Consider the following 13,041-nt stretch of genomic DNA (forward strand, 5'->3'; position numbering starts at 1 on the left):
GGCAAGACTTTTCTATTACAACACTGGTTGCAAGTAATATGAACCTATTCAAGTTCACTGAAGCACTGAATGGATGAGTTATCTCATGGTCCTTAAGGCAGGAATATAGTCAAGCTTCAGAAAGGGGTGGAACTGGGAATGTTCCCTCTTTAGATGTCTCCTTCATTCTTCTTCCTGCAAACCTGTTCTTTGCTTCTCAGTGGATGCGTCAGAGTTGCTACGTCAAAACAAGCTCCCTGCAATCTCCTGTTTGCTTCTTGCCCAATAACCTGCAGAAACCAAGAGGAAGTCTCTCCAGCGGCCCTGAGACTATCAGTTACTGGGTGTAGGGGGCGGGTGTGGTAAGCAGAGTCAGAGTTTCTGAGAGCCTACTGGGTAGAAGGGGCCCTTCTAGGGATGGCTGGAAAGCTAGAGGAGATAGAAGGGGTTTTGGTGTTCTGACTCATCTGAGAATCCTTTTCAAAACTGCCTATTAAATGGACTCAGAGACTTGAGGAATATGAAATATTTCAAGTAAAGCCTTTAGCACAGAGAATACAGTTAATACATTTTACTACAGAACTTATTGCTTGTAGCCCTCTAGAGCAGCTGCCTGGCACCTATTCCTTATCCTAGCAACCTCAAATTCCTTACTGGGGAAATATTTCTTCCCCTGTTTGTTCTAAATCCAGGCTTGCCTGTGACCACAGAAGCCAAAGAGCCTCTGTGCTTAGTTGGTCAGTCATGCCTGACTCTTTGCAACCCCATGGGCTGCAGCCCGCCAGGCTTCTCTCTCCATTCGGATTCTCCAGGCAAGAACACTGGAGTGGGTTGCCATGCCCTCCAAGAAGTTCCTTTTAACTGACCCTTCCTCTAAGTGCACAGGACAGGCAAGTGAGCTGGGCTCACACTGCCAGTGGCTGTCATCTGCAAACTGAATCTAGAGCAGCTGACTTAAGGATTAAAGAGGTTAGGCTCACAGTCGTGGCTCCCTGGGCAGACCATTCCTACGATCCAGGGTTCCTCAGTTCACAAGAGCTGCCCTCCTTAGAAACATGATCCAGGCTTCCCTTCAGTCCTATGGGTTTCTGCTACTCTTACAAAATCCCTTTTCTCTAAGTTAACCAGGATTGGTTTCTGACTTAATTCTTGTTAACTCTAATAACCACTATTGTACTGAAGATGTAAACTTTTCTATCTTTCAAGTATTAAATACAAAACCACCATATCACTGTTTTCTTGAATGAGCAGCAAGAAAAAAGCCTGAAGACCATGATCCTGGAGGACCCAGACCAAGTAGCCTCCTGTTTCTCTCCAGAGTTGTATAATTTAGCACATATTTATGTGTAAGGCTTGGCTAGAGTGAGTAAGAACATTAACCAAGAGGCCAGGACACTACATTAATAGTGAAAACAAACAAACACCTTGAAATTGGATAGCACGTTCAAGTGAATAAAGCATTTTCAATCCATAATCACATTTGGGCTTTTCACATTCTCTGGGGCTATGTCTTTCTCAACTGTGAAGTGAGGACTGACACAGAATGGCTATTCCCTATAAAGTTCCTTAGGGAGACAGAGCCTGTAACAGTACCAGCCCCTAGTAACCTGAGTCCCGGCTCCTTCGTGACTGAGACATCTAGTGTGCCCCTCGAGCATGACTTTGGGCCACCTGGGTCCACTTTGAAGCCCAGCTCTGCTAAATTTAGTGTACGACTTTGGGCAAGTCTTGAGCCTGTATCATCTCTGATACAAGCATATTAGCTCACAGTGTTGTGGTGAGGATTAAATCATGGCCACAAAACAATTCACAGGTGGTAAAAGTGATTTCCATCTCAATCTTGCCTCTCCCCTTGTCCCTCAGCCCAAGTCCGTTCATCATCTTAGCTGACTTCTGAAAACCCCCATTCTGGACTTAAAAATCCAAGAAACCTGAATACTATTCTATAGACTGGTATCCAATACATTATTGAAACTGTAATCTAGAAAGTTTTTAGGAAGGGCCCTGCTATGAACTAAATTGTTTTCCCCTAAATTTCATGTTGAAGCTTAACTTTCAATCTGACTGTATCCGGAGATAGGCCTTTAGGAGTTAATTAAGGATTGGGTCCTAATCAAAAAGGGACTGTGGTCTTAAGAAGATACAGATATCTCTGTGCTGTGGAAGCACATAGCGAAAGGTGGCCCCACCTGCAAACCAGTTAAGTGAACTCACAAGAGCCTAACCATGTTGGCACCTTGATCTCAGATTTCTGGCCTTTAGAAATGTGAGAAAATAAGTTTCTGTTGTTTTAAGCCATGCAGTATTTTCTTATGGGAGCCTAAGCAGACAGACAAGTCCTTCGTGAAAATTTTTACGGAAACAGCCATGCCCTGAATAAGCTCAGTGCCTAGAACATTACTGGCTGTTTAAACATTCCTAGCTGTGTCTTTGGAGAAGGAAATAGCAACCCACGCCAGTGTTCTTGCCTGGAGAATCCCAGGGACAGGGGAGCCTGGTGGGCTGCCGTCTATGGGGTTGCACAGAGTTGGACATAACTGAAGCGACTTAGCAGCAGCAGCTGTGTCTTAACTAATTCCAACTTCTAGCACTACTCAGAAATAATAGGGATGGATATTCATGCTTCTAAGCAAATACGTGCATATTCCATTATCCTTCACCTGACATTCTTCCCAAAGATCACATTTGCACCTCTGGCATCTTACCAGCTGACAACCTTTAGAGCTACTCTCTAGGATAATCAATGATTAAAGTCACAATGATTGTTTGAGTCACAATTATTTTCCAAAGCTTTTCATTATTATATCAAAGTATCTGAATTAAGAATTTAGCTGTGAAGGTTTAAGAAGCAGGAGAAGATCACAATCACTGACTTTGTGTTGTGTGGTGAGTGAGGACAAAGAGAACATCCTTGCAGGGAGAAAGCTTAGTTTCAGGAAAAAAGAACAGCTGTCAAAATTGGCTCAACAGGCCACTGGGAATGGCCTCATCACACTCTACTTTCTTAAATGAAGAAGACAGGGCGGGGTGGGCTGTTTCTGGATCGACAGTCTGGGATTTCAGCATCAGCAGAAATGATCCACCAGGCAAAGGTGCCAGAAATGAACGACCTGCATGCTGACTGCACTCAATGAGCAGGGTCGTGGAATACAAGGAGGTGAGAAGCAGGGACTACAGTTGATCGTGCCAGAAAGAACTTAATACACACCTGAACTTCATACTTATCTTTTAGAAAATGTGTTATAGAATTTCACGTGTTAAAGTGCTACTTCCCCCAAAGCAAAGCATTCTATAAATTCCATTAAAAAGAAAAAAACCTGAGTTCAGCATGAATGGTTCTTGTTAAGAGTTGAAACCCTGTTCCTTTTCTGGATTAGATAATGTTCACCTGTCTTTTATTTAAACCAAGATGAGTCACGACTTCTTACATATGTGTGTATAACACCTTAAACTATTTGTTGAACGCCTGCACGCCAGGCACACAGACAACTTTATCCTTAACACACAGAACTGCGAGTAACTGTCCAGTCTTGCAGGTTCTCGCCAGGGCTGTGTATTCTATCTCCCAGCCTAAAGCTTTAGGGTCTGACCATAAGTCAAAATTAATCACCTCATTTGTACCTTATATACATCAACTTAATCGTTGCCCTCGTTGTCTAGCACTAAACTTGGGAAAAAGATTTTTCTTTGGGAAGAGGACTTACTACTGGGATCCTTCACCACTAGCATCTGATGTAGCTTGCCCTCTGTATCTTTTAAACTGGCAACCATTTAGGGATCCAAGGACAAAAAATATACACATATACACTGAATGGATCTTTCATTAGGTTGCTTAGAAAGTGATCACATACTCTTTATATATTGTATTACTCCCATCTAAATTCTAAAGGAGCTATTACTTAATCTAGAGATGAGAGCCTGGAACTGACACATACACACTGCTATATTTAAAACAGATAACCAACAAGACCTACTGTTAAAAGAATAATAAATTATTTTTTAAAGGAAGCTATTACCAATCTTAGCCATTGAAAGTCTCACCATTCAAACCCCAACTAAATTATTTATTTAACAATCACTATTTTCAGAAGCAGAGAAGGCAATGGCACCCCACTCCAGTACTCTTGCCTGGAAAATCCCATGGACGGAGGAGCCTGGTAGGCTGCAGTCCATGGGATTGCAGCGACTGAGAGACTTCACTTTCACTTTTCACTTTCATGCATTGGAGAAGGAAATGGCAACCCACTCCAGTGTTCTTGCCTGGAGAATCCCAGGGACAGAGGAGCCTGGTGGGCTGCCGTCTATGGGGTCGCACAGAGTTGGACACGACTGAAGTGACTTAGCAGCAGCAGGAGCAGCAGCAGCATTTTCAGAAGATGTCTTTAGCAAAATCCTGATAACCTGGCTTACGTTTTTTTCCTTTAGGGGATGTCAGATAAATAAACTTGCTATGATTTAAAAAATACGTAACAACCTCCTCCTTTACTGTTTCCCTATTGAACAAAGTGGGTTTCCCTCATAGCTCAGTTGGTAAAGAATCTGCTTGCAATGCAGGAGACCCAGGTTCGATTCCTAGGTCGGGAAGATCCCCTGAAGAAGTAAATGGCAACCCGCTCCAGTATTCTTGCCCAGAGAATCCCATGACAGAGAAGACTACAGGCCATGGGGTCTCAAGAGTTGGCCACGACTTAGCAACTAAACCACCATTAAACAAAGTATGCTTTCTCTGAAAGCCTACTGAAGAGCCCCCAACAAAAAGCACAAACCATTCTATGTTCTTTCATACATCAGGCCCAAATGATAACCTCATACTGGAAAAGCAAGCTGTCATTAAATAATGCTCGCCAATCATGTTGAGATTAGTTCAAAATGTTCCTGAATTAGGAGACAACTCGAGTTGTCCAAAGTCTATTTCCCCATTTACAAGGATTAAAAAAACAAACAAACCCTCTCAAAAAAAACCCTTTCTTTTTAAAGCACTATCTAGTTAAAAATGAAAAAAAGAAAAATAAAATCAGTACAGTTATTACTTTGATGTCATGAAGCTTAGACAGCAAGGTAAAACTATAAACAGACAAACTTTAAGTATTCTGAAATCAGTGATGATAATACATGTATCAGGCACGTCCAACAGAACACTTTTACAATGGTTTACATTTCCTTTTTATTTATTTCTTGAAACTGCCCATATTGCAGGTTTCTCATGGATGAAATATGGAACTGAGCAGATTCTTTTTTCTACAAAATTATGGTATAAACTTGCTCAATTTTCTATCTTATTGCTAATAAACCTTACAGGCGCACAGTTTGTAAAATAAACCCCTTAAGGACTGAATGCGTAGAGCATGCTGCAAGGTACAAGAAATAAGCTAAAAATGAGCATATAAACCTACATCTGGACCAACACAGTACTGAATGCTGGCAAACATTTATCACAACACAGGGAAAAATTAATAAAAGAAAATACAGTTCAGTCCTGAAAGGGTTAAATAGAAACCCTAATATATTATTGTTTCTAACCATCCATCCCACGTTACAGTGCTTGAAAACAAAGTCAAAAGTCTGGCACAGAAAATTACACACATTTGTTCAGTATTCATCAGAAATACAGCTGCTTTTGAAATCAAAAGTAAGTAACTTAGTTAATAATTGAATAACATTTTGATTCAAAAAAGAACCCCACCACCCCCACCCCCGCATGGATTATCTGATTAAACATGAATAGTTTAGTTCTTAAAAACTGTTGACAATTTCCTGTGAGGGCACAGACAGTACTAGTTTCGTTTAAAAAAAAAACAAAAACAAAAAACCTAACCAGTTATTATCGCACATAAGTCTGTGCAGTAAGAGTGACAAATATTTTACCAGTTAATAACGCACATACGGGTATCTTTACTTGTCGTGGTTTAAGAAAAGTCAGCAGCAGATTATACTAGTGTTCAACTCTGAAACCGTTCAAAATAAAAAGGGCATTTTATATTTATAGCTTTTTGTTTGCCTTCTCAATCTATGTAATCAATTAATATATTAGATAAGAGACAGCTTCTATGCATATTTTCAGAAACTGCATAGAATCATAAAAGCATAGGATATACTTCTAATACATGACTTAAAAAAAAAAAAAACTTGAACGTACTATACTTTAAGTGAAGTGGTTACCATTCTGAGGGCCTTTATGAGGGAAAATGATCAGCATCTCTAATAATGCCACAACTGGAGGAAGGGCCACGTTCTACAACACTATAACTGGAGGACGAGGCTCCTGTCAATTATACACTGAAAATAATTCACAAAAAAATTTTTAAGCAGCTGACGAAAGAACTACAGATAAACGATAAGCCATAACAGACAAATCATTTCAGTTTGTGGTATGTAGAATGGCATAAAGCAGTGGCAGGGGGTGGGGGTGGGGCCTGTAGGAGTATACTCTTAAATCTGAAAAAAAGAACCAACAACGAAAAGGGTTTACAGTCTAATATTTCAATTATCTTATTAAAATAAACAGAGCCAAAATTAGACTTAAACAGTAAAAAAGCAAAAGTTCATTTTAATGAAGTCATAAACTTGAAAAAAAATATTTGAGTTGCAATGCTGGGTAGGAATAGTTTGTGCTTCAAAAGCATCTTATTTGTTATCAGTTAATTTAATATAAATTGGTAACTAAAGAACAAACTTGGGAAGTGGAGGAAACCTGTGGCCCATTTCAGCAGCACTGAAAACATTTCTGCGCTCTGAACAAAAAGCACTGTGTGAAGGCTACTTCCAGACTCAACAGAGAGCAGAATAAATACTACTCAGAAATAAGCAAGTTTGCAAGAAAAAGCCAGTAAACAGTTAAAACAAAGAAAGATAAGGCCACAAAGAATTCTGCCCTTGGTCACTGAAACAGATTTAAAGTATGAGGCAGGATTAGCTTACAAGAGAAGCTAGTGACGGGAGCAGACTTAAAGAGAGAAAGGCTATATATAGCATAATGCAGCCTGTATTAATTAAAAAGGCTTGCAGTAAAGAAAAGACCACAATAACTTTAACTACGTGTTTTACAAATGACTTCGCCCTTGAAAACCGAGGAAAAAGTGATTTCAAGATGTTAGGAACTATATTTACAATGGCATAGTCTGAGCAAAAGAATGAGTAATGAAGATTTATCAAAGCTGTGGGGTGGGAATGGGGGGAAGCTACTAATGATGATGTTTTAAAAAGCCTACAGGTGGAAACTTTTCAAAATAGCCCAGGACACCAAAAAGACAATTTCTGTACGGAAAGATATGCAGGAAGTTACAGTTTTGCATCCTTAAGGTACTTGTGGCTTCTGTTTTATGGGACAGTAAAAGCTTACCACAATCTAGAGGTAGTTTTTACTCGAAGAAAGATGATTGTATTACTAGACCATGTCCTGTAACATTACACACATAGATCCTGTACTAAATGTAGCCCAATGAGTCTGCCGCAATTTCTAAGAAACCAAACAAAGGTATAACCAAAGTGCAGGAACAAAACCAATGTAAAAGAGGTGAGTCCAGCACAGATAGGGAGCACACAACCCGGAATGCAACCAAATCTTAAATGGAGAAGAAATGTTTTCTGAGTGGGTGACATTTGCGAAGACACTCAGTGTTGGGGAAAAGAAGACCAAAAAAAGGGAGAGAAATGGAAAGATGAATTACATTTGCATTTTTATCATTTTACAACTATCCTTTTCTAAAGTATTGTCTTCCAGCTATTTTAGTTGGTCATCTAGTAAGAGCATCCTATTTCAAGGTTACAGTGATGTTTTGACCTAGGCTACCCCCCCACCAAAAAAAAGTAAATAAAACCATGCTTTTGCTGAGATTTTTTTCCTCATTATACAATAAGGGCACCATCTACCAACTGGTAGCAAATACTTAGCATGATACTTCTTTGTTATCTTATGCCAACAAGGCAGAAAAACACCCTGCTGAATGAAATCACTGGGAATATTCCAAGTTCAAAATAAAATGTTTAACTTACACATAATACAAGTTATGTACAAGATAAGGAGGGGGAGGAAACCTGAACAAATGTTGACTGAGTAGATACATTTCTGCACAGGAAAAGGGGAGGGAACACTGTAAAAACCAACATGTTCCATGCCATTAACTCATTAATGACTAAATGGCCACATTTAATTTCAGGTAAATGTTAGAACCTCTTAGATTACCACTATAAATACATTAAAAAAAAAAAAGTAACACAGAGAAATAACTATCAACGGTATTTGAGAATAGAGACTAAGTACATTGAATGTATTGCAGGCAAGGCAGAGGCATTTTTTTTTAAAGCTTTTGCACAGACTTCATATAATCTTAAAAGAAATATGAATGCAGGCCTTTACAAGATTTGACTTGCTGAAATCAAAACACCTTCCATTCAAGAAAAGTCATATGACTTCAGCTTTTAAAAAAATAATAAAATAAAAAGAACAGTTCCAGCCTTGGACCAGAAAAGACCTGGAAGAGTATGGTAATTAGATTAAACAAGCATGGTCAGGCTTGGAACCTGAATGTACTTAAGAGCAAAAGCTCAAAGTGGGTGGGGAGGAGAACAACCTATTTGGTAACAAAGGTGTATTATATAAGTGATATAAAAAAGGTATGGTGAAAATGTACCTTTTACTAAAGCTTATACAAGTTCCTTGGTCCATAAAAACTATGTTAGATTTTTGTCTTCTAGTTTGATTAACATTTTTTTTGAGGACTTCCCTGGTGGCTCAGACGGTATAAAGCGTCTGTCTACAATGCGGGAGACCCGGGTTCGATCCCTGGGTCGGGAAGATCCCCTGGAGAAGGAAATGACAATCCACTCCAGTACTATTGCCTGGAAAATCCCATGGACAGAGGAGCCTGGTAGGCTACAGTCCATGGGGTCGCAAAGAGTCGGACATGACTGAGGACTTCACTTTGATTAACTTTTACTCCAGCCACATCTCTATTTCTCACCCATTTAAACAAAATCAAACAAAAACCAACCAAACAAAAATAACAGCTGAAAAAAATCGATTTCCAGAAGTTTGTACATTTAGATGTTTTTTTGTTTGTTTGTTTTGTTTTACTGTGGCTTCTGCACTTCAAATCAGCACTTGCAGGTAATGGGGTTTTTGAATAGTATAACCTGGTATGAAAAGTTTTCCCAAGAAACCACAAAAGATTGTTCATTTTTTTCTTTTTTTTTTTTTTTTTGTCAACATTTTGCCGCACTCAAGTCAGTGTAAGTCCTAGCAAAAAGACGGTAGTTAGGACACAACTGTCGCTGTAGATGATGTGACATTGGTTGAATTTGTGCTGACGTTTGTGTAACTTCCCTCGCTGTTTGTGTTTGATTCATTAGGGGGCACTTGGCTTGAGTTGGCTCGAAGGATTGCTCCCGCTGCACTGCAATGTGGCCGTGGCCCTGGTTCTGGGGTATAGGTAAAGGTAAGGCTGGTGGAATAAATGATTCCATCATTACGGACCAAAGTTACTGGAACCTGGACTGGCTGCCGGACCCATCTCCAGCCTTCTCGGAATGCAGAAATGTCTGGGACAACACAGAGCATACTCTCTCCACATCTGAGGAGGAAATAGAAATCACTTAAAAGCATGGCAAATTTTATAACTGAAACTTAAAAACAAGGTTGCTTAATACAGGACCATCAACCTCTTAATACAGGACTCTTGGGAAAGAGTCTCACATACCCACCCCCATCAAAAACTCTGGATAATGTAAAAAATTGTATTAAGTACCTGTACATAGTTTCAGCTTCTACATCCCCAAACCACACTCGTAAATTTGGAGTGAAATTCTGTCCTGTAAGTTCAAGCATTGCTACGTCCCCACCGCCATTCAACTGCAATTCACAGAAAATCAAAACAACATTGAGGAAACTTTTCATTTTTCATTAAAGTATACAGATGAGTTTTTCACTCAACTATCATGTGCAAAAAAAAAAGATAATTAAAATACTTCCTTTAAATAACATGATTATAAAGACAAAGTGAACTAAAACTCGATATACAAGCTGATTTACATTTAAATTTTCTTGCTAAAATTATGTGTGCTCCTCTGATTTTCTTCTTCTTCACTGTGTAAAAAACCCTCCAAAGCACAGGATTTGAAGAAAAATCAAATTTATTGTGAAGTAAAATTACGCCATGTCATAGATGAACAGCTGCAAAAAGCTGAAGTCAACTTGTAAGAGGTCTCACCTGAAGACTTTCTACGACAGGCACAGGTGTGACTGGGGCAAGGACAGGGCCCATCCCCTCATAAAATGTATACTCTGCCTTATCCGTACTAATGATTGTCCAGGAAGCTCCATCATTTATCATCTCTTTATTTGGTTCTTTTGGGCATGGAGTGGCCTTAGAAAAAAAGAATGGTTATAAATTATATACATTGTGGTATTATATAAGACAATTTTAACAAAGTAACACTCATGAAGAGAATTAGTACAAATTTACAAACTTCCCAGGCACCATACTTTTCCAACCCCTAATTAAAAATAGAATATTAATATGGAAACCTCACATAAGGCTAGTTTTATTTTAATATGAACTACTTTGTGACATACAAAAAATTAATAATACCTTTCAGAACAACCATTTAAGTAAAATTACAAAAGATCAGTATATGTGATATAATTAGCTGCTTAAAATGCTTCAGAGATCCCTAAGAGAGAGGAGGGCTTCCCTGGTGGCTCAATAGTATAGACTCCACCTGCCAATGCAGGAGACATGGTTGAATCCCTGGGCTTGGAAGATCCCCTGGAGAAGGAAATGGCAACCCACTCCAGTATTCTTGCCTGGGAAATGTCATGGACAGAAGAGCCTGGCAGGCTATGCCCATGGGGTCACAAAGAGTCAAAAACAGCTGAGTGACTAAACAACAACAACAAGAAAGAGAGAAGGGGAGTTCCCTCCTCCTTAGAGAACTATAGAAACTTCTGTACTTTCAGCAGGAAGGAACCAAGATGTGAACAGCAATCCCCTATCCCTACCTCAAAACACCTAGGCCAGACCATCAGTGCTGGGCTGAGGAGACCAGCTGTGCGTGGCCATCTCTCTGGAAAAAGTCTCCAGATGTCCACAAATGAGTTTCATGTGGAAGTGTAACTATTCTATTAAATCATTTGTTCATGTCATAAATGTCCTCATGAAGGTCTTCTGAGTCAATATAGTTAAAAATTAGATTTTGACTAATTAGCTTTTAACATGTCATTATTGCCATCTTAGAAGACCCCAATATATAAATCTGATGAGAATTATGAAACCCTCCTCCAAAATATGCATGCACCACTATATACAGTGTTATCTGCACATATTTCAGGTGACTCTCTGAACACCCAACATCTACTTTTGGATACTCTGAAGAACTTTTCATCCCTCAGAATTAGATGTTAACTGTTTCTCTTAGAACATTCTCATAGTTTTGAGTTCTTTGAGGTAGAATGACTACCATGTCTGAAGAACATGTGGGCTAAGGACCCTTGAAATCGGGATAAATACCTGAACACAGATTCATGTATTTGGATACTATTAACATTTTTTAAATGAAAGTTTCATGTTTCTGAATGCTGCTAACCTAACAGTTTGCACATTTTAGATTTTACCAGCAATTTAGAAACATACCTGAAACTGGATTATTCTTTCTTGAGAAAGGCACAAGTACATTCTTTCTGTATCCTTAAGGTAAAACGCACATTTGTGGAGCTGTGACACAGGATCATCGGCATCCAGTAACGCGGTCTGCTTATCAACCTTCCTAATTATCTGCATTTCAACAATTAAAAAAGGAAAGGTCATCACATATGGAGAGTCTTCATTTCCTACACTGTTAAGAGTCCACGGCAAGAATCTGCCATGAAATAATACATCACAGATACCGGTCACATATCTACATACATAACACCATTTACAAACAATAAAGTTAGGCATAAAAATACTTTTAAATTGCAAGCATGTTAAGAATGCAGAGATGTTACCTTCTCCCACCAACTCCTAAAAACAACAGGGCAGGCAGGCACTTGCTTTCTAAATCTGTGCTTTTCAAATTTTGACATCTGTACAAATCATATGGGGTTCCTGTTAAACATATATCTGTTCTGAGCCTGCAAATCATAGAGAGGACCTGATATTTTGCACTTCTGGCTAATTTCCAGCTGATGTTCATCCTGCTGGTCTATGAATTGTATTTTGAGTAGCAAGTTCAGATGGCCTCTCCAATAACACACAATGACAAACATTCCAACATCAAAGGGAAAATTATCTCTAAAGGTCACTATGGGTATGCTAGTTAGTACCTAAGTCTACTATCACACTTACATGCTGTTGCTTTGTTTTAACATAAAATAGGCATCATTCTGCAGATTAGGAAACAGGCTCAGAGGTCAGGTTAAGCTCCTCAAATTCACCCGGTCAGTAGCTGAAGAACCAAAGTATGATTCCAAGGCTGGCTGCCTGCCCAGCTTGAACTCTTTCCATTATATAGTATGACCTTACACTATAAATATTCCACAAAACACATAGGATATCTGAAAGATAATACTATTCAAACCTTCAGTGTTACTTATCACATGGAAGGTAATCACTAAGTGTTTGAGGACTGTGAAGATTACGCTCAACAGCATACAAACATGTTGGAACTACTTCTCATCTTTAAATCAGAAATAAAGAAACCCCTTCCTTGGGACTTTCCTGGTGGTCTAGTGGTTAAGACTCCATGCTCCCAAAGCAGGAGGCATGGGTTCTATCCCTGGTTGGGGAGCTAAGATCCTGCATACCAAGTGGTGTGGCAAATCAATAAACAAAGTCTCCAGTCACTGACATTAAAAAAAAAGAAGAAACCCCTTTTTCTCCTTCCCTCTCACTGCCCCATTTCTCTGTTTCCCTTTATAGCAAAACTCCTCTTCCTCACCATCTCATCTCCCGAAATCTCTCCAACTTTGTGTTTCAAACTTGCTCTTGGTGAGGTCCTTAAGGACTTCAAGACAGATGAATCCCATGAGCACCTCTCTGTCCTCACCTTAGCTTTCTCAGAAGCATCTGACCCACACATTCTTCCTTT

The 13,041-nt window shown here is 39.3% G+C and overlaps 1 protein-coding gene across 7 annotated transcripts in view; it reads right to left on the bottom strand.

Annotated features, from left to right (window-relative positions):
- Positions 1-5,118: 5,118 nt before the first annotated feature.
- Positions 5,119-13,041, bottom strand: part of RBPJ (recombination signal binding protein for immunoglobulin kappa J region) — a 241,798-nt gene continuing 233,875 nt past the window's right edge. For all 7 annotated transcript variants that reach the window (XM_025290222.3, XM_025290224.3, XM_044946025.2 and 4 more), the window contains 4 exons: positions 11,607-11,747; positions 10,185-10,340; positions 9,723-9,826; positions 5,119-9,548 (listed from right to left, as the gene is read on the bottom strand). In XM_025290222.3, coding sequence (XP_025146007.1) covers positions 9,233-9,548; positions 9,723-9,826; positions 10,185-10,340; positions 11,607-11,747 — 717 coding nt within the window. In that variant the 3' untranslated portion in view covers positions 5,119-9,232. The remainder of the gene's footprint in view (positions 9,549-9,722; positions 9,827-10,184; positions 10,341-11,606; positions 11,748-13,041) is intronic.

Source organism: Bubalus bubalis, chromosome 7 (assembly GCF_019923935.1).
Source record: "Bubalus bubalis isolate 160015118507 breed Murrah chromosome 7, NDDB_SH_1, whole genome shotgun sequence".
In the NCBI taxonomy this organism is placed as follows: Eukaryota; Metazoa; Chordata; class Mammalia; order Artiodactyla; family Bovidae; genus Bubalus; species Bubalus bubalis.